The following is a 26389-nucleotide window of genomic DNA, read 5'->3' on the forward strand; positions in this document are numbered from 1 at the left end:
AACTTGTTTGGGTTCTTTAAAACTTGTCTTCAGTTTAATTTCCATCAAAATGTGGTTAAAGAATATTTGTTGTAGTCTGAAGTTGAAATTGATTATATCATTTATTGCTTGCAGTGTACAAGTAGAGTAGTTGGTGATAGTTATTATTCATGGTGGATGTGGATTGAATTGGATACAGTTGTCTTTCTTTTTGTTTCAAGTTTTAATTTTTTTCACTAGGTGACTGCTCTCAGACTCAAACAAGCATTCGCATTTTTGTCCTACTTCAGAGATTGACATTGATATCTTTGTTGGGTTTTCAAAGGCTTGTGGTGGTAGGAGACTCTTAGGTTGTGATTGCATGGATTGGACGGGGGGGGGGAGTATTCATAGCTGCCATGACATCATAGTGGAGAAGTGGGGTGTAGAGCCCTTGGTTGTTGGAGTGAACATCTTGCTCTGGAGTGGACAGAACTGAGCATTTTCATGGTTCTGTCATCCCTAAACAGTCTCTGGTTTCTTATAATTGTTGTCCTATGGGTGGCCTTTGGCTTTTGAAGCCAGTGTTTGCTCCATTTTCTAGGTTCTTACTGTTTTCTGTCTTTCTTTGCTCTTGTTAATTCTCTGTTTTTGAATAATTGAAATCTTAGTTTTTTAATAATTTCATCAATGTTTGCATAACGTGTGTTGTTTTTAATATCATGATTGGTGAATTCAATTGCCATAAGGTGTTCATCCATGCTGTATGAGAATTCAATAGCAATAAAACTTCCAAGTTTGGTATAAGGAAATTTCTATCTACTGCACCTTGGTGCAATTTCTTCTGAATGTATGTTAAATGGGGGTCCCTTTGCCAAGTTCATGGTTATGGTGTCAGAGTTGGATTTTTTTTTGTTTTGTTTTTTGTCATATTTATTCTGTCATTTCGATGTTATCTTTGATGCATGTTAAAGTGGGCTCTGTAACATCAGAAGTTTGTTGCAATTAACAGCTTTCTGTTTGGTTTTGTGAAGGTAGGAACTACCAGGAAGATGGTAGCTGTGGCATATGGGCAGAGATGTTCTGAAACTAATCTTCCTATCCTGGAAAATCTGGTAATGCACTAATGCTGCAATGAGAAGTATATATTTAACAAGCTTTTATTTTGATTCGATGTTGCAGAATGCTAGTTTTGAAAGTTGCACTTTAATATGATACTGATGCTTCATATGAGTTATGCAGTATCATTCATTCATCACCATATGAGCTAATTTTTTAAGGTTTCCCTCTATAGCTAGATATGGTAAATGTGAAGCAGCTATGATGCAAAGCATTGGCTGAACACTGATTTCATTTATATCCCTTATTCATGATATATATTGTTGACCAAATTTACTTAGCTACATGCATTATGTCATGGGTTCACCTGGTTCTATTCTAGGGCATAGTTTTATTTCCATCAGACAGCTGAAATTTGGTGAGAAACTGATACTTGGACTATTATTTGACCCAATGGTCCCTTCTGTTAAAACTTTATTCCCATAAGGCATAAGCTATGATACCCAGATACTCATACAAGGGTGCTGTATCATGTTTGATGCTTAAATTTTTAGTGCAGATACTGTATTTTTTTTGATAAATAGTGCAGATACTGTATTTTTTTTTTTGATAAATAGTGAAGATACTGTATTCATCTGTTTCCATTCTATATCTGCATAATATAGTCTGTTAGACTGTTGAAGTTCATTCTGGAACTCATTGAACATTGGCTAGTCAGAATGCCTTGAATGCAGAATATTTAGTGTCTTTGATCTTGGACCTTCTCCATTTCATTTTCTCATCCATCTTTTCCTCCCCGTACATACAAATATCTTGATTTTTTTTAGATGGCATTGATGCACGTGACTGATATTGAATGATAAAATATGGTGGAATGTTATGCATATTGCTTATCATGGTTCCTCCTGATGAATCTCGTCTTTTATTCCTATCTGCCCAAGAAGGGGGCACTATAAGCATAATATCTGAGATTATATGTCATTGCCTCTTGTTCTTTTTAAAACTCAGATATTAAAGGTGGTAGTTTCATTTAACTCAGGTCCATTTACGGCATAAGCTTGCTCGGTTGCTTGGCTATTTGAACTATGCTGATTATGCCGTAGAGCCTAGAATGGCAAAGATGTCTTCCAAGGTTTGTTCAGCTCTCTCTGTTTATAGAAACTCAAACCAACCATGATGTCTGGTGCAATTATTTAGAATGATCTTTCTCTCAATTTTATCATTATAATTTCTACTTGGCAATTAGTGTATGATGCCAATTCTTCTTCCGGATATTCTCCTTATGGTTGGGTTGTGTCCCTTTATATTCTCCTTATGGTTTCCAGGTGTTTGAGTTCCTAGAGGAAATCTCTGTTAATTTAACTGACTTGGCTTCAAAAGAACTTGCAACACTTAAAGATTTGAAGGTTGGTTCTAGCCCAGCTTATGTCCTTCTCATATCTTGTTCAATAGCTTATAATTTTGAGTGTTTTGGATGTTCAGAAGAAAGAGGAAGGTGAATCTCTGTTTGGGGTTGAAGATCTTTTGTACTACATGAAAAGGGTAGAAGAACAAAAGCTTGATCTAGACTTGGGAGCTGTTAAGCAATACTTTCCTGTCACTGTGGTTCTCTCTGGGGTTTTCAAAATATTCCAAGACCTTTTTGGTAACTGTGATATATTTCCTGATGTTTTTATAACTCTGAAGTGTTTTTGAATTTGTCATTGATTATGCTAGTATACAGCTTAGTCATTTATTTATTTTTATTGAATAAAATTGATAGTCCTTTGACATGTCTTAGGCTTAAGGTTCGAGGAAATCATAGATGCTGAGGTTTGGCATGGTGATGTTCGCCTATTTTCAGTTCTGGATTTTAGTTCCAGTGAACTCTTGGGTTATTTTTACCTGGATATGTATTCCAGGTCTGCTTTTTTTTACTTGATAAATGTTTGGCCCACCCTTTTATTTGTGTATCTTTCATTTGAGATAGAATGAAATGGTTTCAGTTGATATTGTCAAATAGGGAAGGAAAATATGGTCACACCTGTGTCATGGCTCTTCAAAATGGTTCATTATCACAAAATGGTTCACGGCAGGTAACTGTCTTATTGACCTTCATATTTAAGAGGACTTCTGATTGGAATTTTCAAGATTGATGGTTTATTCAGGTTTTGGATTGGAATATTTCACCTTGAAGTATATGCTAATTATGAAGCATCTTCTATTTTTTTTTTTTTTATTAAGCTGAGCTGTGTTTCAATTTGTAAATATGTAATGGTTAAGCTTTTAAGACATGATATTCGACTACAATACTCTAAACGGTATGACGTGTAGCTTACCTGTTTGTGCATTGTGTTTTACAGTTCAAGCCTTCCTTGCTTTGTTCTGGTTTCCCTTGTTTTTGTTGGAGCTTTTTCTTGGGAATTTGATAACTCAACTTTAGGAGGGCTGTTCAGATCATGCACTCATGTTTAGTTTTTGAAAGATTATGCTTGTGTGTTTAAATGTTTATTCCACTTGATTCTACCCTGTCTTTAAAGGGAGAAATATTTGGATTAAGGTCTATATGATTGCATTGTTCCTTCCAACTGAAGTTTAATAGACGTTCTTTCTTGATCTCTGCCTGTTTGGCAGACTGATCCAAGAACTATGGGTTATGGGATCTCTGCCTGTTTGACAAGATACCTGAGGTATTATTAATGCTGGTGTGAATGACACATTGATGGCTATATAGCACCTTTGCCAAGAAATTAAAGCTATTCATCAAAAAGACTGCAGGCTTATTAGTTTGGTGAGTGGTATCTGCAAAATAGTTGCTAAGGTGCTTTCTCTAAGGGTCAAAGAGGTTCTCCCTCCATTATCTCTTTGACTCTTCGCTCAAGGCAAATAAAAAGTTGTAAATTCTTCTGCTAACTAGTGTAGTCAAGAAATGAAAAAAAAAAAACCTGAGAGAAAAGGATGAGTGTGCAAACTAAATTTGGAGAAAGCGTACGATATGGTGGATGGGGATTTTTTGGAGGAAGTAATAGAAAATGTAGTTTTGGGGAGAAATGGAGGATATGGATGAGAGAATGTTTGCACTTTTGTCATTTTTGAATCCTAGCCAATGGGTTGATTTTATAAGAAAGGCCTTGGCAACTTTCTCCTGTCAGTTTTAAACTTTTTTTTTTTTTTTTGAAAAGAGGCAACTTTCATTAATCAAATGGGGGGGGGGGGACACGAATGATGTGCAAAAAGCCAAAAAAAAAAAAAACAAAGCATTTACATCAGTAAAGAGTTAGCACTATACAAATCAATACTGACCACCCCCAGGTTTTGAAAGAGAATCAGCCAAGTAGTTCATCTCCCTCGGAATCTATCTAAAAGAGCAACAATGATCAGAAGAAATCTCCTGATCTCATTTAAACAAATGGCCAAGTTTCCAAGGACCCCAATCCTGTCAATTTTAAACTTGTACTTGATATACTAAGTTGTTCACTTTCTAGAGCATATAGTAGAGAAGGGCTAGACTTGTGAGGGATGTAGTAGTTTTCCCCTCACCAGTATTACTAATTAAACTCCTAATTTAACTTGCAAAACCAAAAATAGCAACCTTATCTAGAATTCTACTCTTACTTGGAAACTACCATAGCTCTCAAACCATGAGTCCAATTTAGTTGAGATTTGAATTGTAAGTTCCTTGGGTCTGGGCAACACATGCTATGTGGGCCCATATGGTCAATCTGACAGTCCCTGGTTTCCTGTTGATGAACTTATGCTTGAAGACCTTCTGATCTAATTTTCCTGAAATTTTGAGAATTCCTACACCATAAGAACTTTAGCATATAAAAAGATTTAGCTCAATCTGATTGCTAGATTGAGAGAAATTAATCTTGCGAGTTCTGCCTAGAAACTATGCAGGAGAAATTGTATCCTGCATTTTCTTCTGAGGTTTGGACAATGCTTGCCAACCCATTTGCATCAGTTTACAGAAGCTATGATTTTCTTGTTCCACATTTTGCTTCATCATACTAATTGGTGAGACTTTGCTTCTATTTCTATTGATTCTTATAAGCTCTTACATGGATCCCTGTGAATTATTTGCTTTACTATCCTGATAGATAGCTGATTTACTTTACTGTCCTGTATTGTTGGTGTGTGCCTACTATGTTGCATGGCAGGTTTTATCTTTCCTTTTAATTTTATTGCAATTTGAAAAAAACTAATTTACTGGTTATTTTTCTTTGGATTTTTCCTTGTCTAGATCCCAGTGGCGTTATTTGTTTCTCAATTCCAAAAGGAAACTGAGGGAAGTCCTGGGTTGTTGCGGTTCTCAGAAGTGGTTAATCTTTTCCATGAGTTTGGCCATGTGGTATGTTCATATTTCTTATCATTTTTTCTTAATAACTTTCAATTGATGTCCATGTTTGCTTATTATTTTACAGTATAATAAAGTTCTAACCTAGTTCATCTTTTGATAAACTGTTAAAGCTTTTAATTAATCTAGAAAAAGAGGGAGAGGATCCCTTAAGATAAAAGATAAAACAAGGAAGGCCTATACAAGTTGATTCTATTCCAATTCCTCATAAACTGAACAGGCTTACAACCATCAAATATCTTAATAATGCTCATTCAATGTCAGCTTTTCAGTTCTTCCAATGATAGCTTCCACTTTGGAGCTCTTCCCCTTAAATTTGGTGGTTGATGATCTACTAGGAGGGGTGTGGGATCTTTTGTATTGTGATAAGTCTGCCTTCCTAAGAATTTTCATTGAGCATGGGATGCATATCCTCTCATATACTTTCCTCCTTTTCTTAATCAAATAGTTAGATTAGTTACTTTCTTGAAATAAGAGGTTTATCTTTTCTTCAATTAACTTCCTTCACTTTTTCCTCGATGACAAAGGAGATATTGTTTGAGAACTGGAAACAGGTAGTGTGGTATTTTAATGTGTTAATTTGATATGACAAGCAAGTATGATGATCCGTTGTAAATAATGGGTTTTCAGGTCCACCATATTTGCAATCGTGCATCATTTGCTAGATTCTCCGGGCTTCGTGTTGATCCAGACTTTGTGGAAATTCCTGGTCAACTGCTAGAGAATTGGTATGTGATATTGATGGCAATACTTTGGTTGGATAAAACTTTATAATCATGCTACAACTCCCTTTATTGTCTAGGTGTTATGAAAGCTTCTCTCTCAAATTGATGTCCGGCTTCCATCAGGTTAGTAATGTTATTATTTGTCCTTCTAAATCTATTCATCCTTCTGAATTTCTGGTTCATTGTTAACTTCAGTTTCCATTTCCTCCTACTTTCCTTATTTTGTTTTCCTTAAGGCTGTGTTTGGTTTGAAGGAAAAAAAGTAGGGAAAGGAAAGGAAAGATAGGGAAACCTTTACAAACCTTGTATGGGTTTTCCCATCTTTCCCTTCCTTTCCCTACCTTTTCCTTCAAACCAAACATAGCCTAAAATCTTCTTACTTTAGAAAGGATTTAGAACTTTCTTCTAAACATAACAACTAGCAGAATGGATTTGTTTAATGAATATCAGGATTCATTAACAATTGAAAAGAAAGATGTAGTGAGAAAAAACAATTAAAAAGAAAGAAAGTACAAGGAAAAAAAGAGGAACTACTGTAGAAGAGAGCATAGCCAAACAGAAAAAGATAATATAGAGCCCCTCTATACATAGATACTGAATGTGGCATCTTATCCCCAACCTTTTTCCCAAGACTAAAAAGGCCAAGCACCAATGAGTTCATGAGCTTTTAACTGCTATACCCCTACAACCACTACCTTGACAACTGCAGCCATGACATCCCTTTCCTTAACCTCCCTTTGGCTTCTATGACCTCAACTGGTTAATTGACTTCTGCTCCACTACAAGCACCTTCAGGCTTCAACCCTTGAGCCATTCTGAACAATCCTATGAGCAAAAGTGGATAACCTTCCAGATAAAGTTGGTTTTGCATGGTAAAGATATAACAATAGATGCCCTCCTCCCCCTGCTTATTCTTTCCTGATCCTTAGGGCTGTATGTTAGGTGTTAAACAGATCAATGGGATCTAACTAAACATATACCCATCATATTGGATATGCTCATATAGCAAACTGGTGATATCTAAATAAGCACAATGTCAGGTAAATGTCAAAGGAAAAATTCACTTGGATTTGATTTTAAAGTTTACTAATGTAAAGTAGAAAAGGTAGCTCTCTCTGTTCCCTGCTCTTCTAGACATCTTGTTGATCCAAGTAAATTTTACGATGTGTAGGATATCACAAAGCCTATCCCAGATGAAATGTGTAAATTGCTAAAAAGAAGGAGGGACTTCTTTTCTGCACTTAAATTGAAGCAAGAAATTCTTCTTTGTAAGTCATCTATTGTTCCTAGCTACAGTCACAAACTAGGAAATTTGTTAATTCTGTTCTCTGAGGAGCTGGCTACAAGCTTCATGGATGAGAACCTGCAAAGGGCCTCAACCATAATTTTATGGTGTTAGTGTTTACACTTTGTTCATAACATTTGTATTGCTTATCCACTGGTTTCTTATGGTCTGATATACACAACCTAGCAATGACAATTCAAATAAGCCTTATGCCATTTATTTGTCTATTTGGTTTATTTATGGTGTGGAACTTACATTATTGTTCTTAGATCTGAAAATTACTACTTGATTTTTTTTTATTTTTTATTTTTATTTTTTTTTATTTTTTATTTTTATTTTATTTTATTTTTTATGGTTCATGAGTTAAATTTGCTTGCAAGGATTAAAATATCGATATGATACTCCCCTGTCTCTAGGGCTGTAAGCAGATTGGATTCGGATCAGATATAGCTGCATCTGCATCCGGTTACCATGTTGGATTTTGGATCATATTCGAAAAAAAAGTTAAGAAAACCTAGTTATTTTTAACTTATATATGTATAATAAATGTACATAAATATAAAATATTAAGCTTAACAATTATATATTTTATATAACTATACATAATATATATATATATATATATATATATATATACATAATTATATTACATATGTACATAAAATAATATTTTTTTATCGGACTCAAATTTAAATTGGATTTGATGGGGTTAAATCCACATTCGATCTGATTCTTAATTGGATGCAAGTTGTAGCATCCAAATCCAGGATAATTGGATTCTGAGTCAAATTGAGTATCTGACTTTCAGTCCATTGACAGCCCCACCCATATTAGGTGTATTGTATCCGTATCAGTGCACCCAGAATCCCAGATATAGGTGGATGTATTGATACAAAAGTTTTTTGAGAACTTTAAAATACATTGTGGGACCCTCTAATAACCATAAAATTACGAAAAAGTAAAAAGAAAAACAATGTGTCTTGGTCATATTGGGCCGGGCCGGGCGTTGCACCTTGTTAGAGTTGGTTATATAGGGGTAGTTTGGTTATTTCATTTTATATTAAGAATGTGGTGTAATGTCTTTTATGTTCTGGTTTAAGTACTATGTCCCATACTTATCTAGGGGCATAAGTGTCTTTGTGTTCTTTAATCAGAAACATATAAATAATACCTGGCCGACTAGAGAAAGACATCTTCTCTAGTTCAAACCAGTTTTCTCTCCTCTTTTGTTCTCTCTCTCTCTCTCTCTCCTGCTATTATTATCTGCTAATCAAGGGTTGAAATTTCGATACGTATTGGGGGCTTCCCGATACACCCCTACAGGGGGTGTTTCAGGGTTTAACCTGGTTTAGGGGGTAGACAGGCCTTAAACCGGCCCCTCTGAACCAGGTTTAAAAAAACTAAAAAAAGGGGGAGCGAGCCCCAATACAGTCCGATACGCCCCCACTGGCGTATCAGGCTGTATCGATATTTTGAACCTTACTGCTAATCTACGGCTGAAACCAGTACAGATCAGTTCTGTAGCACACCTCACCTGTGATAAGGGCTATATCCTGGGCCTGTCTTTTTATGTAAAAAATACTATGTTATGTAATATGCATATAAAATTTATTTTATACATATATAATATAGAATATTATGCATATGATACTATGCATTGTATGCCTCATCTTATAATATTTATATATGAAATATAACATAAAGCAAAGTATATGCATATGCATAAATTATCTATAAACTATATATTTATAAATATGTAGGTTGGGGCGGGCCCAGGCCAGCATTGAAGTATTAGGCCCAGGCCTGGCCTTGAAATTTGCGGGCCTGATGCGAGCCCAGGCCTGAACACAAAACCTAGGCCCAAGTCTGGAATTTCTGGCCTGGGCCGGGCTGAAAATGATCACCCCTAGGTGTATCGATAAGCTACTTTTGTGTTTGTGAATCTTTGTGGAGAATAAGTTTCTATGTTCAGTTTGTGTCTGAGCAACATAGGAAAATGTAATCAAGCAAAGGAGAGGGACATGTTCAACATGCTTTTTTTTTTTTTTTTTTGTGAAAGTTCAACAGGCTGAAGGAGCAATATGATTTTGGTCAAGGTAAAATGGGTCTACAGGGTCACACATGGACTCGTTCGGTCTTGCTTCGAGGGGCGTGGTACAACGGTGACTCATAGAATCAAGAATGCAATATGTTTTACATCACATTAACTAGAAGTAATGCAATTGAGTAAAAAAAGAGATTGTGGATTTTACATGCTTGAAAATGATTTATATGTTTGCTTTTATTTTTAAATTTTCATTTGAACATGTTTTACATAATATTTTATGTATTTTAATTTTAGATGATAAGTTTTTTAAAACATTTATTTTAAAATTTAAGTGTATTTTTTTATTAACATTAGGTTTAGTATTTTTTTGGCATTTTTTGAATTTTCTGACACTTTGATTTTTTAGCTTTTTTTTTTTTTGTATTTTTGCGCCTTGCGCTTCAGGCGCAAATTGGCCCTTGCGCTTTCTTTGCGCTTGCACTTTTAAAACACTGACATGGTCTATTTTGCGCTCCATACCAATTTTCAGTGGAAGATTCTGTGGTTGTTCACCCTTAAATAGTCCAACTAGCATACCTACTCCATACACAGAAGTACATACATTTACAGACGCACACACACACACACGCACACACTGGAATAATACATCCGATAGTAGTTGGTATTCTGAAATAATACATTATTTTAACATATAAAAGTATCTCTAGCTTTACAGGAACCTATTTTAGTTGTGCAATTGGCATATGAATGAGAAACAACACTAAAATGTGTCCTGACAAAGAAAACATGCAAAAGTCTAACATAAACGGTTTCTGTAGCTAAGCCTTTTTTCTTTTGTCATTGGAAAAGTACAAGCTTTATCACCTAGACATGTCCTTAAGAACATCATAATAAATTAGTAATTTTAATTGCATGTGAATAGAAGTGATAGAAATCGATCAGCACCCTTGAAAACTTATTCTAGAAAGAAGGCCTTACAACAGGCCCTGATATGGCATAGTGATGGTACTTGGGATTGGGACTGAAATGGAACACCAAGGGTATTTTTGCCATTTAATAATTTTTCTGTAGGGTCCAATAATAGGGTTTGATTGTCTAGTTATAGTTTGTTTATGTTTAAAGTTTCAGATTCATTGCATAAGTAGGATTAGAGTTATTGAGTCTTTGAATTGAAATAGGATATGACAACTTAGTTTGAGTCCTACTAGGATTATTGAGTCTAACAGTTTGACTCCTAAGACTATTATGAGTCTAACAGTTTGACTCCTCGGATTATTATGAGTTAGATTCTATAAATATGTATGGACGTTTTACACAAAGGCAATGAATCATATTGAGTTTTCTTCAGCTTATGCTAGCTATGATGAGTGATTCCCTTGCCCTAGAGTGGTTCTAGGCACCCTGTGAGTGATTACAGGTATTTCTCTCTTCTTTCTCTCCCTATTTTCTCTCTTGTTCCTTCAAGAAGCCATTGCAGCCATTGACAGCCATAAAACTCTGATCAAGAAGGCCATTCAACATTCTCTAAGGACTAGAACTGAGCTGGTCCTACATCAAGAAGTTGTACTGTTTTAATGTTAATGTTGGATACTTTTTTGTTTCTTAAGAAGTTTGTAAGTTGCACAAATGCCCTTAATACTTGTACTGATGCTTTTCATCTTTTCTGTGTATATGCATAACAATGGAATTAATCATCTTTATCTTCAGCATCAGATGATATATTTCATGGTTATGATTGATCAGGTCATGAATATATGCTTGCAGCATGTACAATTTGTAAGTAGCTCAAAGTTGTGTGTGTGATTTTATCAGGTCTTTTTGATCAGATTATACATTGCACTGAAAACGTTGACACAGTGGAATTATTCAAGCACCTTCATTTAAAGGTAAAGAATGGTGTGCTAGAAATTATAGAGGACTTGTTATTATTGTTTGCATAAAAGAGCCATTTTACAGGTGATGCTAGGATTGCCAATGTTAGAGGGAATCAATCCAGCCTCATGTTTTCCACGCTTTGCCATTGGTTATGAAGCTGCTTGCTACAGTCGCATCTGGAGTGAGGTCTGTATTGTTGTTGATCTTGAGATACTTTCATTTGCATTCTGAACTTCTGTCATCGGTTACAATAGCCATTGATGCTTCATGTTGTCTCTACAGGCTTTTGCAGCTGATATATTTGCCTCAAAGTTCCAAGATGATATTTTGAACCAGTATGTAGGTGCTCAGTTCCGAAACAAGGTAAACAAGTTATTGACCTTGCCGAATTGATTTCTGGTTTTGTAAGTGTCAGGTTACTCAATGGTCATTTAGGGCAGGCAAGGCAACTTGTTGGTTTCAGTATGGATAGGGTCACTCTGACCCTGAGTCCCTGATCCTGTTGGATCTCAATTGAAGCCTAGCCTGGCCTGCCCTGTGAAAGTAAAGGGACTACATAGTTGGGTCTGGTGGGGAGGGAGATAGCCAGATAGGGACCTTGTACCGTTTCCTTGGGTAATCTAATCATAACGATATTTTTTCTTGAGAATTTCTCCCTTTGATTGTTGAAGATAATACTTGTTTTGAAACTTCTGTGTGGGTTTGGTTGCTGGTATACTTTCTCGGAATAGTTCTGCATCTCTTAATCCCTTTGACAGTGCAAAAGTTTTCTTGTTGAAATCCCAAAGTCTGCATCAACAGATCTTAGAATCCAACAATCATCGCAATACTAATTTTCCACTGCTGTAATTCCTCGAGTCTTAGTCTCTCACCAGGCTTAACTTCTGAACCTTTGATATAACTCCAGAGACCTTAATTTTCTTATTATCAACTTATTCTAATTAATCATTGGCATATGCAATAAAATCAGTAAGTTATGAATATACTTTTTTAAGGTTCTGAGTTGTGGAGTTCCAGGGCTTATTATTTAAAAAGTTGAGAGCAATGAAAATTCTGAAACAATAGTTAGATTTTGCAGGTGTTGGCCCCAGGTGGAGTTAAAGACCCCGTTGAGATTCTGGCTCACTTTCTAGGAAGGGACCCGTCCATTCAACCCTATATTGAGAGAAAAACTAGAAATAGTTTGTGGTAGGGTTTCGGTATTTTCCTGGCAACCACGCTGGCTGTAAGCAAAATTTTGTAGCATCTTTGTCCTCTTTTGATTTTATTAGCAATAAGCCCTGCAAGAGAGCCTACCTCTCCTGTAAATTTTTACAATTTAGCTATTTATTTAATTATTTATTTCTTTGCCTTTTCCTGAATAAGCTATTAAGTAGGTTGTGAAATGTGAACTCTTGACCAAAAAAAGGATTCCTAAATTGGCTGAAACTGAAGTTGTGTTGATTATTATATTTATTATTTAATTATTTTATGCACTAAAAGACAGAGATAAAGCCATTCAATTCAGCCACTTCAGCCTCAGTGTCCTCATAAATTCATGGCAGCTTTAGAAATTGGCAATGCCGTCCGCAACTAGTTGGGGTTTAATAAATTCTAATGGGTTTAGGCTTGGGTATGGGCTACACTTCACACTTGGTTCAGCACACTCCATTTGACTCGTTGATTCATCGGATCCTTCCTTGTGCCATATAAAAGCGGGAACACGATGGGTAGAATTCGGATGGGTAGGGATCGATGAGGGATTGTTTTTTCAAAATTCCTAATTGATGACTTCTTCCATCGAGAAATTTTGACCAGCATCACAGTATGAGAATACCACCGGCGAAATGACTAAAATGCCCCTACTATTCAAAATCTGGTATTTCTGGAATAATTAGTTCTCTTTACTAATAAAAAAAGGATTAATTAGGGCATATTTTGTTTATGGAATTAGAATCGGAATGGACAATTCCATTCCAACTGTTTGGTTGGATAGAATTGAAATCCCATTTTCATTCATGATGGAATGGTATTTGCCCATTTGAGGGAATGGTCATTCCCTCTCGTTCCCTTGGGAATGAAATCACATTATAACTGATTTTAATTCTCATTTCATTCCTGTCTGATTAAGAATATACCATGCCGATTTGATTTCCTTCCAATTCTGACTGTCAATCAAATGGTTTCTTAATTCATAACTCAGGGAAATGTTCTTCAGGTGTTTGGAATAGATTGCGAAGCAATGGTTATGAGTTTTTACTTTTTACATAAACGGAAGTCCAGGTGGCAATAGGTGTACTCGAGTCATTCGATGCTGTAATTTTGGTCTGCTACATGTAGAGTCTAGAGTGTCATTTTCACCGCTGAGTCTATCCGGAAGGATAAATGAAGGAAATTAAAATGGGGTGACAAAAGTGCGATAGAAGAGTACATGGCTGACATAGATCCTGTATGGTGAACCCTACTTCCAAGGATTGGGTTCCCCTTGGAGGAATCATCTGGATTTGCTATATTAATTTTCAACAGGTTTTTTGTTCTTTTAATCTTTTTTTTTTCAAAGAATATAAGACATAAAGCTATGCAGATGGAATAGTATAGACCAGAATACTTTTCAGTTTTCACCCATGGAAGGAAGATTCTTGATGGTTCAAGGTATTGTGGATATTTTTTTATGCAGTTTCATGGAGTTCAGCTTGTAGTTGTGTGGGGACTCGGGGGGATCTGATATCAATTTGCAGATTCTATACAATTTGACGACTAAAATCAGGAGTTCAAATCAGTCCCCCACAATGTTCTACATCACATCCCTGTTGTGTATTAGAAACATCTTTCGATGATATCATTATTTCTGATATTATAATTGGAAGATGTTTCTGATACATGGCGGGGATGTACTGTAGGACGTTGTGGGGGCTAATTTGATCTTTAAATTCTAAAACCAGGTAAGTTGGGAATATGGGCCTACTTGGGCTGTTGGAATTGGGTGAACCGGTGAAGGTAGCTTCTTGGAAGCATTGTAAATTTTACGTTAGGCACGTTTGGCAAGCCTTTTTGAGAAAATCTTTTTGTAGCTTTGACAGTCAAAAGACGCATTATGTTTTTGACATAAGATCTAGGCAGCCCGAAGACCGTTTGGTAGACATGTGTCTTTCTATGCATCGTTTTGGGTCTTTCCGTGTGATATTAAAACACGGAAAACGCAAGAAGCTTCATTTGGAGCTTCTCGAAATCAGCTTAAAGTGGGCTTCACGCATCTTTTCGGCGTCCCATCTTTTGGCGGCTAGATCTTCCGCATGCCAAACGAAAATAGACCAATTTTTGGTCTTCCCGATTTGTAAACTGCCGAAAGACTGTACGGAAAGATACGCCAAATGGGCCCTTCTTTTTATTCTATAATAAATGCTTTTTATTAAAATATTTATATTTCAAATTAGAGTTCCCCACTAATAATAGGCAGTAAAGCACACGAAAGAAGCTTTGTTTAGTTTCTGGTCCAACTGGTTGAACCAACTGGCTCCATTTGCCCGGAGTTTTTACTTTTTACCAATAAACTACCAACCAAACAAAGAAGCTTTTGCATGCCTAGAACTAGATCCTTCTTGAACCAGCTTATCTCTATCTTGAACTATCACAGTAGAAATTAAATTACCGTGGTAATAAGGGTAAGGCTCATCAATCTAGGTTCTCTAAAATCTAAACCAGCTGTTACTGTCTTGGAACGGGCGCCACATCTTCGAACACTAAACCAAGTGCAACCTTTACAGGGACCGCTGATCGCAGATCCTGCTGACCATTGACCCTGTAGATGAAATCATCAGGTGGTATACCGAGTTTAAGCGTGCAGCTTTAAAACAGGGGATTATTACTCAATCAACTATTAATAAATCAATGGTATTAATTAAAGATTACTTGCTACTTAATTTTCATGATTAAGAAAAATAGTAAAATAAACAGATAGAAAGTGCGAAAAGAAAGCATGTGGAATTGTGGAAAGCGAAAAGCAAAAGACTTGTTACGAAAAAAGAAGGATAAGCATTTTTGTATTTTCAACAGAAGTTTTAAACGCGGATTTTTTTAGGGCTGTTTCCGTCCATTCGGTTTTCTTTCTTAATTTTTCCTCCCTGGTCCCAAGCGAGACAGTAGACGTAGACCGAAGAAAATAGAGAGAGAGAGAGAGAGAGGTGTATGAGAAAAAATCGGAAATAGAAAAAGGAAGAAACAAAATCTAACAAACAAAAACAACTACAGCACAGAAGAAAGGGATTACTGCCTGTCCAACCTTTTTTTAGTTGGTGGGTTTTGCGGTTTCCGACCACTGACCCAACACCCAGAACTTCTCCTTGTTTGTCGTTCATATTCCTCATCAGGACCAGCTGAGCTCTGTGTAAGTATCAATCGCACTCATCTGTTCCTAGTTTCATCTTGGTTTGCATGTAGTCCTTTTTTTTTCTCCTTTCCTTTTAGTTATTTCTTTAAAATCGTTGTGTTTTGTCTGTTGTTTGTATATCTGACTGTTAGCTTTGTTTTATCGTCATTTTCTTTTCTTGATTATCCTTTTTTCACTCTGCTTATGTCACTTTTGATGAAAAATGTTATCTTGGTCTTCTAGATCGTACCCGGATCTTGTCTTGTTTTGATCCAGCTGAATTGCTGTTAATTTGTGAAAGGAAAAAGAAGAGGGAAATATTCTTAGCCTTTTACTTTTAAGTGGAAGAGCTGAGAAGACAGCAGCATCTGGGGTGTGGATTCAATACTCAAAGTTGTCGCTGATCTTTGGGTTTGAAGTGGTTTTGTGCAACAGCTTTCCGATTTTAAGAAAAAAATTGTCATCTTTCCCTCATCGATTTCAGGAAAGGGGTCATTTTCTTTTGAGGAGGTAAAGAATTGTAGAGAAGAGTTTCCTTCTTGGCTGATTCGTCAGACTTCAGGTTCTGTTTGAACTCTGGATTAAAATGGTTCACTACCTAAGGGATTTATCTTCAGAAGCTGTTCAATTTTTCCTTCCAGATGAGAAAGGGAGTATCCCCTGATTTGGAGAAACTGGAGAGCAAAGAAACAATACCGGTTTTCAGATGCTAAGAGACTTATAGGGTGGGCTAGAAGTTTTACCGCTTGAACTAGTATATAATCGGTTTATACATTTGAAGGAGCTTTAGGGAAGAGAAGAAGAATAGACAGATTTTCTCTTTGTTGATGGAGTGTAATCTGCTTTGAAAGAGCTTCGGACACAGAAAATAGTAGGTTTGAGAGCTCAACAGTAGGAGTGTCTGTTTCCATATCTCAATCATGATCAAGCAGATACTTGGTAGGCTCCCTCGGAAGCCAAAGCCAGTCGAAAATCGTGACTCAGGGGGAACCACTGCTGCTTCTTCAAGTGCTTCTACTAGCTCAAGAAGCAATGATCTAATCAGTAATCGGGCTGGGAACCCAAGCATATCTCTTCCACCCCCTAATTTTGCTCCAGTTTCAGGATTAAATTATGGCAATAAGGTATCTCAAGTCCTGAATTCAAAGTTAAATGGAAACTCAGCTATTTCTTCTTATGAGGCATTACCTGGTTTTAGAGACGTGCCCAGCTCTGAGAAGCAAAACTTGTTTATCAAAAAGCTGAATTTGTGTTGTGTTGTGTTTGACTTCACTGACCCGACGAAGAACCTGAAAGAAAAGGATACCAAAAAGCAGACATTGCTAGAGCTAGTGGATTATGTTACTTCAGCAAATGGAAAATTCACAGAAACTGTCATGCAGGAAATCATAAAAATGGTATCTTCAAATTTGTTTAGGGCACTCACTTCTCCACCTCGTGAGAACAAGGCTTTAGAATCCTTTGATTTGGATGAGGAAGAGCCTTTAATGGACCCTGCATGGCCTCACTTGCAAATTGTATATGAATTCCTCCTAAGGTTTGTTGCATCACCTGAGACTGATGCAAAGTTGGCTAAGAGATACATCGATCATTCTTTTGTTCTCAGGTTGCTGGATCTCTTTGACTCTGAAGATCCCAGAGAAAGAGAGTATTTAAAAACAATCCTACACCGCATCTATGGTAAATTTATGGTACATCGCCCTTTCATCAGGAAGGCCATCAATAACATCTTCTACACTTTTATTTTTGAAACTGAGAAACATAATGGAATTGCTGAACTTCTGGAGATTTTGGGAAGCATAATCAATGGATTTGCTCTACCACTGAAAGAAGAACACAAACTGTTCCTTGTCCGTGCACTGATTCCCCTTCACAAACCAAAATGCATACCCATGTACCATCAGCAATTATCATACTGCATTACACAATTTGTAGAGAAAGACTGCAAGCTTGCCGACACTGTTATAAGGGGTTTATTAAAGTATTGGCCGATTACAAATAGTTCAAAAGAGGTTATGTTCTTAGGTGAGCTGGAGGAAGTTTTAGAAGCAACTCAGCCTCCAGAATTTCAACGCTGTATGGTGCCCTTGTTCTGCCAGATCTCTCGTTGCTTGAGCAGTTCACATTTTCAGGTACTAAGTTTTTCAAAGTTTCCTCATTTTGTATTTTCTGGTTTCCTTATTTCAGTTTTTAGGACATGCTTCCTTTTACAAAACAAAATCATGAATGGGGAAACTTATTTCCATTTTGCAAATTCATGATGGTTCTGAAAACTTGTTTTCAACTTTTCATTTTCTCCAATTGAAAAAGAAAGTGTCCTATCTCATCATCTTCTGCAATCAGATGATGAGAACTATGGTATTAGTGATCTGTAGCTAAAGCATTCATATGTTTTGCATATTGCCCTGCTTTGATTTGTATTTTTGCCTTTTTTTTTTGTTTATCTCAGTTTACAATGATATATTGAAATATAAAAGAAGAAAACACCTTGCCTATTTGAGGATTCTCTATAATCTGCAGTTGGCACAACGTTGAATTTTACATTCACTTACGTTTTTATTGAATATGCTTAAATATATTTCCTGATTCTATTAGGCTATGTTTAGTTTGAAGGAAAAAGGTAGGGAAATGAAGGGAAACCTATACAAGGTTTGTAAAGGTTTCCCTATATTTCCCTTCCTTTCCCTACTTTTTCCTTCAAACCAAACACAACCTTAATGTTGTAAGTGCACCAACACTTGTCTCTCCATGATTGTTGTGGGTATTGTGAATTTGGCTAATTTTGGATGTCAAATCATTGCTGTTTCTAAGCTAACTCAATAAATTAAGGAACTTATATACTCCAAAATAGATGGACTAGAGCTAATAAAGTAACAAAAACCATGAAACTTCTCACAGCCTTCTAACGATAGAAAATTTGGATTTACAAACAAAAAGTAAATGTTAATTCACTATAAGCAACTGAGTCACAACTTACTATGGATTGTAGACTAAAAATTTAAATAATGAAGTAAAACTGAAAATAAAAAATTTATATTGCAACCCGCCGTTTTTCTATTTTTCTTTCTTCTTGTTATATGCATCTCTTTGGACATATGGTATGATATGATCCAAAAGTGCCAATTGCCACATGAGGAATTCATTCTTCCATGTCTACATCTTTTTTACTGGCAAAAAAGTAGCCCAAAAATGATTAGTTAACAAATACAAGGTATCCTATTGCAGTTGGGACTGACCTTTCATTTCAAGCCTATAAATTCTAGTGGATTCCATTTTCTAATAGGTACATTTTTAACTACAAAGGCAAAAGGAGGCCTAGATATTGTCCCTGTAGATGTTAGTTTTCATTTGCCCTAAACAACACCGTGGAAAAGCTTTCCTGAAATTTCTTTTTTTAATCACTAAACAGAAAAAGAATTGCACAGAAAATAGGGTGCCTTGTAAAAGATAACCCCCCCATAAGCAAAAGATAACTCCCTATGCAATAAACAGCTTCAAATAATACCCCAAATAATTCCTCCCATAAAGGCCTTGTTCATCCATTTGAAGTTAAGTAGAATCAAAAGCCAATCTAGGATAGAATATCCATGATGGCTCATAGATGCTTGAAACTCCTCTTGTTCATGTCAATTATTCTTCTGTTTCTTTGCTTCCATATCCGCCAATGCAAAAGGTGGTGTAAGCCTTTATAATGAAGAGAGCAATGATTGCATCTGTAAAAAAAGACTTAACTATTGCAAATTGAAGTCTTTTAAAGAACCAGGGGAAAACCAAAAGGTACATTGGTTTCTTGTAGTAAGGGGTCAACTGGATAAGTTTTAGGAATATGTTTTTTTTACAATTCACAAAATAATAATAATAATAAGTGGCTTCCAAGTTTGGTAAGATTCATAAAAAAAAAAGTTTGGTAAGGTATCAAAATGAAGTACTTTTACGTAGTTCATAAACCTTTTTCTTCAGATTTATTTTATTTTGCAAATGAAAAAGGTGCGATTTAAACAGGAACTTTTTTTTGCTAGTTGCTACTCTCACGACACTTCTTTGAGTTCCTTGCAAAGAAAAATTTTGTGCTATTTTGGCAATGTGTTTCCATTACAAAGCACAGAAGCTTGTCCAAACAACTCATAAGAATGAATTTGATAACTCATTTCTAATTAAAGATATGGCCCTATTTTGAGTGAAATAGAGGAACAACATTTTAAATGTGATTTGTATTTTATTTTTTAATGTAATGTAATGCTATTGCATTTATACATTGACATAAAACATTAGCTTTTTTTTTATTTTGTAAATAATGTTCATTAATTTGACATAGACATTCACTGAATTATATTTCATATGTCCTCCATTAAGATTAGAATTAGATATGCAAATATAATTGTCCATTTACCTTTCTGATGTCTTATTTGTCATTATCTGTTGCTCTCTGAGTTTTCCACTTTTTTAATTTATTGTAAATATTTTGTGGAATAGTTCCATGAACATGATTTGGTTTTTTATTTTTACAGAACAGGTGGAGTAAATTTATTTGCCTTGGCCATAGACGTGATATGCTTATAGTTGGTTGTCTTTAATTTTGTGGTTGGATGTGTTCTTTTTTTTTTTTTTTTCCTTCATCATCACCATCATCCATGCCCCATCTGAACTATATGGGGTCAGCTGCATGAATCCGGCATATCAGCATTGATGCCTCTGAGGCATATGCTGATATGCCTCATGCACGAGGCTTACACCCTCTGAGGCACACTCCTCTTGAGGAGGCTTGCGTTCCTTGCATTCTGGACTACACCACATGTTTCCAGGTTGTGGAACACCTCACATCACACCTCCATGTTTTAAAACTATATCCATAGTGGACTATATAATGGAAGAAGAGAAGATAAAAATGTCATTTGATTTCTAGCTTACTCTTGTCAACAGACAATATGACATCAGTTCATGCATGGCAGATAAAGGGGTCAAAGTGTCACTAAGGTGGCGTTTGATAAATCTGAAATCTGAAGTCTGAAAAGTTAAAAAGATATTATTTATGTCTGAAATCTGAAAAGAAACGTATAGATGCTTTTCTACTTTTTAGAGGCTCTGAATAGACAAGGTTGTTTGTGTTGGATCAATGCCTAAACATCTGAAGCAATGAAAAAAATTTAATAATTAGCAAATTAATATCTTAAAACTATTAAAATAATTAATAATTAATTCAACTAAAAATTATAAAAATAAAAATAATTTATTGAAATAAGAATAAAATTGGAAAGTACATATAAATTTATAAATTAAAAAAATTATTAATAATTAAAATAATAATAAAATAGTAATAAAATTTATGAAGCAATTAAAAAATATTTAATAATTAGCAAATTAATATCTTAAAAACTATTAATCTATTTAATAATTAATAAAAAATAAAATATTTAATAATTAATTTTACATCAGTTGTAGCGGTGTTTTGTTTTACATTAGTTGCAAATGCACAGAATGGGGCGGAGATGACGACAGTGGTCGGGAGTGGAGGGGGGAGAGAGAGAGAGAGAGAGAGGGAAACCGAACGACTGAGAGTTACAATGGATTCTAACGGCTACTACTGAGAGAGAGAGGGGGGGGGGAATCGAACGGCTGAGAGTTGCAGTGGATTCGATCAAACAGCTCAACTGGCTAAAGACATGGGTGTTGGCCGCCGCTGCTGTGAGAGAGAGAGAGAGAGACATGAGGACGGAACCGACAACATGCTTCATTGGTGTAGAGACCTCGATTAACATTCTTTAGGTGAGTTCTCCATCGCCATCTACCCTTCTCATTCGATGGCAACATATCGAATGGGCTTCTATTGGGTTTAAATGGGGGTATAATATGTCATTATTAAAAATATTAGGGATATTTTAGACTTTCAGCCAGGTCTGAAAAGTATCTGGGGTATAACATTAGGCGTGGAAAACCTTCTTACTTTATGTATTCACAGAATGAAGCATTTTTTTATTATTTACCCCTTAATAGGAAATTATCAACTCTTGCTTTTTGTTTTTGAAGTCTCCCAGTAGTAGTATTTCAGATGAAATGTGGTTTTGACAATTCACCTATGTAAGTTTCTCATATGGAAGTGTTGGGTCAAGCCTGTGGAACTGCAGACTCTCTGTGGTATGGCCAGTGGGCCTCACATGCACCTTGCTCTGTCCCCATCCTAGTCCCTTGTAATGTATACTATATAAAGCCAAAAAAATGTACATAATAATGTGCACAATATTATGATATGTATCAATTGATTCGATTCTGTTATTGTTTCAGGGGATTGCCATGTTTAATATTGTGCACATTTATATTCACAATGTTGGCAAAGGTTTTACTTTCTATGACATTCATATCTTCAAAATGCCACGGTATTATCTACTTTAACATATTATTTTAATGGTATAGCGTTTATTTTCATTATATTATTTTATCCATTAACACCATGGACATTTCATATCGAGTACATTAACGCATATTATGCTACAACATATGGAATTTTGGAATTATCGAATATATATATATATATATATGTGGAGTAATGGACATTTCTCCCTACATATTTTTGATTCTGATATGTCAAAACACATTATTGGTATGTGCACAATATTATATGTGTCAGCCCTGGATCTTTAGGGGGCTTGCCATATTATGCTCGCTTATATTCACAATGTTAGGAAAGATTTTGCTTTCCATGACATCCATATCTTTAAAATGCCATCAAGTTATCTACTTTGACATTTCAGATAAATGCTATGTATGTGGGAGAGGGGCAGGAGGGACAATTTTCCACTGACAATGTGAAATTACCATAGCAATCGGATTGTTTAGTACCATATATTGTCTTCGTCATTATCATTATCACCAGTCATGTACTGGTTGTGTAGCTGGTAGCTGTTGTGTGAAACCTGCTCCTCCAGTCCCAACCTAGGACATTTTTCATATTCATTTCTCATTGCTAAACTATTGGTGCTAACCCTAAAGATTATCTGTACTCGATAGTCATTTGATAATGTGTTTCTCCTAGTATTACCACTCATCCCTACACCTTCCATCTTACCACTTATTTTGCTTTCACTGTAAAAAAAAAAATTAACCAAGCCAAATTATACTTTTTTATTTTTTATCTCATTATATTGTGATTATAAAGCATATACCTTCCACTATCACCTGCAAGACAGTTTCTTCAAGGTAAAGTTTTTACTGTGGGAAATGATTGTTTCTGTGAGAAGCTATTGAAGCACACATGATGTAACTGATGCCTTTGTTGCAGGTGGCAGAAAGGGCTTTGTTCTTGTGGAATAATGATCACATTGAGAACCTGATCAAACAAAATCGCAAAGTTATACTGCCCATCATCTTCCCTGCCTTGGAAAGAAATGCTAGAAACCACTGGAACCAGGCAGTTCAGAGCTTGACATTAAATGTCCGCAAGATCTTCTCTGATCTTGATCCGGAGCTGTTCGAGGAGTGCCTTCTCAAGTTTCAGGATGATGAAACAAAAGAAAAAGATCTCAAAGCAAAACGAGAATCAACATGGAAACGTTTGGAAGAGATTGCTGCATCAAAAGCTGCAAGCAATGAAGCTGTGCTTGTTGGCCGTGTGACACCTCCTCATGCATCTTTGGGGTAGATAGAGAGAGAGTTCCACCACTCTAAATTTTCAAATGGATGTTGAATCAGGAAATGGGTAAAAATGCTTCAAGAGGTGGAATGCCCAATGCCGTTATTCATTCTTTTAGTTGCTCACCCCTGTTCTGATTGTTTTGGGTTGTCAGGTCCCATAGAACCAAGAACTCCACTGTACAGGGAACATACTGGCCCCAGCTTGTGGTTTTTAGGCGGGGACTGTATATATGTGAACAAACCACACAGGAAACTGCTTTTCAGTCATAAAGTGAATCGGCTGGTATCTGTGTACTTTCTATAGTCAATTCTGAAGGGTGGCATAGAGGGGCTTCAAGTGACAGGTATTTTTATTTACCTAGCATTACATACTTGGCTTCAATTGGTTCCTGAGTGTTGATGAATACTCAATCTTCATTTATTTAAATGTATTGCCCTTGCATTTTTTTGGTTGCTTTATGAATGGAACCGTTGCTTGGCATGGAATTCAACATCCTTATAAATCCAAGTCAGTTCAAATAGGAATATTTGTCAATTGTCCACCAATTAAACATGAACGCTGTTGATTGATGAAAAAAAAAATAAATGTACAGTAATTGCCCGTTGCCATCAGCAGCTCAGTTTTTCATGGAGTTACGATGCAAGGGGCTGCCCAGACTTTCTTCCAAGGGGCTGGTGGATGAGGGGATCACTTGTTTTGGCAGCTGAAGGATTGGGTGTGAATTTGACTGGATAGGATGGCATCATGTTTATCCCACACAATCCTTCCTTTGCTTCACTCATTTTCATCTTGATGTAGCCTTTCTCCCCCCAGTCAGATCCCCATGAGTTCTTCACTATCCAGTACTTGACCCCATTTCTTGTCTCTCCGTATCCTACAACTGCAACCCCATGATCCAGATCTGTTCCGCATGCCCCACTGAACACACCCTGCATGGAAATTTGCTCAATCAGCGGTTTGCTTGTAGAGGCCAGGCGCATGCTTGTTTATTGATTTTATAGTGGGTGGGATGAACGAGGATAAGGAAGCTTACTTTCCAGTAAAACTGAAGCTCAAATCCTCCAGCTTCAATCGCAACTGAAACAGGCTGATGAGAGACTGCTCTCAATAGAGCATCAGTACTATTGGCAGGAACATCTTCATAACCATCTATGACAACCGAATGTAAATTTTTCTGCCAAAAGGAAAAGTGATATGCGAATGAATAACCAGTGCATGGAAAAACAGTGTTCCTAAAATACAACGTTTGCCCATGGAAATTGTGAATAAATTTAAAGGCAAATTGTTCTGAAAGCATAAAAAATACCTTCGTGAGGTCACATTGGTTGTCGGTAGCGGTATATGGATAATCGCCTTCGCTGCTGATTCCACCATTCTCAACAATGAATTGGAAAGCATAGTCCATTAACCCGCCATTACACCCTTGGTTTATTTTGATGTCGCAGTCAACCAGTTCTTGTTCTGATAAAGACGTCAACTTTCCTGATCTGATTTGATTAATTCCTTCAACTGCCGCTACTGTGGAGAAAGCCCAGCAGCTCCCTATGATATTTTTTTACATTTGCAAAGAAAAGCTGTCAAATTTCTATTCACTACAAAGCTAGAACAACCGAGAAATGAATGGCGCAATCTGCAATTTAGAAAGGATAAAAAGAAAACAAGTATATGCAACCCACCGCATGGACCTTGGTCTTTGACTCCGGTGACAGCTCCTCTCCGCCTCCAATCTACAGAAAATCGCAACGGTCGTGTTACATTCTCATACATGAAGCTTTTCTCACCGGCCTCACCACCTTGCTGTTTGATTCTTTTGGGTATTGATCCTGTATAGATTGTTCGAAACTCTTCATTGCTCAAGTCGGCAAATTTGTTGAGCCCAAGAGTGTAAGTAACATTAGTTCTTTTATTACTTGCATAGATGAACTGAGCATTGTTCTTGAAGATATCGAATCTCCTGAGCAATGCATTCTGGTTGGTGCCTGTCTCTCCAAAATTGACGTAGTTGGGTCGATGGATTGCAAGCCATCTCTTATACAAACCGAAGAGAGCCCTCTCGGACTGGACATCTGCATCAACAACCCCAAGGACTACATCACGGTGGGATGCAGAGGATGGAAGATGAAGAAAGCAGAATATGGCCACAAATGCAAACCACGTCAGGGCCATGGGGTGAGGTTGAGGTGGTGGTGGCCAGGAACTGGGTGGGAGGGAGCATGTTTATAAAGAGGTTGGTTGGTTTGATTTTTCTTGTATTAGGAGGTTTTGTGTGCAAAGCAAGAGAGAGCTTTCTTCGCTTAACGGCTGTTTCACGAGAAAGAAAGAAAAAGATTATATATTGATGATCTAAGGATTTGCTTCTACGACTGAATTGTGATTTTCTGCCAATAAAACACATTCCAACCCTCTACCAAATTGATCTCACACGCACATCTCACCATAAAACTAGGACCCATCATGTATGAATAGGAGATGTACAGTGTGAGATCATGTTGATAAAGGGACAAAGGATTTGTTGGCAGTTGATCCGGACTATCTCTCTCTCCATTATTTGTAGAATTTAGAAGAAAGATGAAAGGTTGTTTCAGTATGAACCGTGCACGGTTTCCCCACAAGGTGTGTCGTATTCGTGGCTAATGATCAAACATTGGTATCCAAAAGCTCGTTTGGATGAGAAATGAGATGTTGGTTTGTAGGACCCACTTTGATAATATACCACCAATGGAAGTAGTCATCGTGACACCCGACAAGCCATGCAGATGACATTCTTCTCGGTTCATTTTGACTCTATGGAGGATGATGTGGTCATGGCTGATTACTCAAAAACATCACCGTAAATGAACTGATTTTTCAGCAATCAATCATTCTTGGCAAATGGGATTTTCTACACAATTAAAAAATTCAATTGATGTGGAAATTAAAAAAAAAAAAAAAAACGTCAAAATTCAACAAATCTATTCCTCCAACCAAACCTCCTGGTCAACTTGAAGGAAGTAGTTTATGAAGAATTCGACTTTGGGCTTGGCCAATTCATACAACTTAAAAAATTGACTCTATTTTCTTCTAGATAGTCAATTCCTTCCCCCTCATTATAATTATGGCAATTTTTATGATGTTAGAAGGATATGATGTCCA

General features: G+C 36.4%; 3 protein-coding genes across 7 annotated transcripts in view; 2 read left to right on the top strand and 1 right to left on the bottom strand.

Moving 5' to 3' along the window:
* Positions 1–12646, top strand: part of LOC104591627 (Zincin-like metalloproteases family protein) — a 29530-nt gene extending 16884 nt beyond the window's left edge. For 2 of the 4 annotated variants that reach the window (XM_010250540.3, XM_010250542.2), the window contains exons 7-20: positions 993–1073; positions 2057–2149; positions 2343–2423; positions 2500–2662; positions 2798–2918; positions 3020–3092; positions 5240–5347; positions 5984–6081; positions 6156–6201; positions 7250–7346; positions 11223–11296; positions 11367–11471; positions 11568–11648; positions 12355–12646. In XM_010250540.3, the coding sequence (XP_010248842.1) occupies positions 993–1073; positions 2057–2149; positions 2343–2423; positions 2500–2662; positions 2798–2918; positions 3020–3092; positions 5240–5347; positions 5984–6081; positions 6156–6201; positions 7250–7346; positions 11223–11296; positions 11367–11471; positions 11568–11648; positions 12355–12477 (1344 nt within the window). In that variant the 3' untranslated portion in view covers positions 12478–12646. The remainder of the gene's footprint in view (positions 1–992; positions 1074–2056; positions 2150–2342; positions 2424–2499; positions 2663–2797; positions 2919–3019; positions 3093–5239; positions 5348–5983; positions 6082–6155; positions 6202–7249; positions 7347–11222; positions 11297–11366; positions 11472–11567; positions 11649–12354) is intronic. The other 2 variants (XM_010250541.3, XM_088902850.1) reach the window with 1 other exon arrangement.
* Positions 12647–15397: 2751 nt separating this feature from the next.
* LOC104591626 (serine/threonine protein phosphatase 2A 57 kDa regulatory subunit B' theta isoform-like) lies at positions 15398–23715 on the top strand. Of its 2 annotated transcripts, none has more exons than XM_010250537.3 (3): positions 15398–15648; positions 15874–17762; positions 22904–23715. In XM_010250537.3, exons 2-3 carry the CDS (start codon positions 16551–16553, stop codon positions 23261–23263), a joined length of 1572 nt encoding a protein of 523 aa, XP_010248839.1. In that variant the 5' UTR covers positions 15398–15648; positions 15874–16550; the 3' UTR covers positions 23264–23715. The 2 variants fall into 2 exon arrangements, 1 of the variants encoding a protein (XP_010248839.1); XR_016085338.1 differs by having other exon boundaries at positions 15507–15648; positions 15874–21393.
* A 50-nt stretch (positions 23716–23765) lies between these two features.
* On the bottom strand, positions 23766–25548 carry LOC104591625 (vignain-like). Its single transcript, XM_010250536.3, has 4 exons — positions 24934–25548; positions 24564–24799; positions 24291–24431; positions 23766–24186 (listed from the first exon to the last, which is right to left on the bottom strand). The coding sequence occupies exons 1-4, from the start codon at positions 25421–25423 to the stop codon at positions 23890–23892; spliced, it is 1164 nt and encodes a 387-aa protein (XP_010248838.1). The 5' UTR covers positions 25424–25548; the 3' UTR covers positions 23766–23889.
* Between the last annotated feature and the right edge of the window lie 841 nt (positions 25549–26389).

This window comes from Nelumbo nucifera, chromosome 4 (assembly GCF_055504915.1).
Source record: "Nelumbo nucifera cultivar China Antique chromosome 4, China Antique-T2T, whole genome shotgun sequence".
NCBI classification, from domain to species: domain Eukaryota; kingdom Viridiplantae; phylum Streptophyta; class Magnoliopsida; order Proteales; family Nelumbonaceae; genus Nelumbo; species Nelumbo nucifera.

What these genes read in the sequence shown, in the direction of transcription:
- LOC104591626 (XM_010250537.3), top strand. Translation starts at nt 16,551, where the DNA reads ATGATCAAGCAGATACTTGGTAGGCTCCCTCGGAAGCCAAAGCCAGTC. An exon ending in TGAGCAGTTCACATTTTCAG is followed by an intron (nt 17,763 to 22,903) that starts GTACTAAGTTTT and finishes CCTTTGTTGCAG; the next exon opens with GTGGCAGAAAGGGCTTTGTT.
- LOC104591625 (XM_010250536.3), bottom strand. Translation starts at nt 25,423, where the DNA reads ATGGCCCTGACGTGGTTTGCATTTGTGGCCATATTCTGCTTTCTTCAT. An exon ending in CAAAGACCAAGGTCCATGCG is followed by an intron (nt 24,800 to 24,933) that starts GTGGGTTGCATA and finishes AAAATATCATAG; the next exon opens with GGAGCTGCTGGGCTTTCTCC. An exon ending in ACCAATGTGACCTCACGAAG is followed by an intron (nt 24,432 to 24,563) that starts GTATTTTTTATG and finishes TCCTTTTGGCAG; the next exon opens with AAAAATTTACATTCGGTTGT.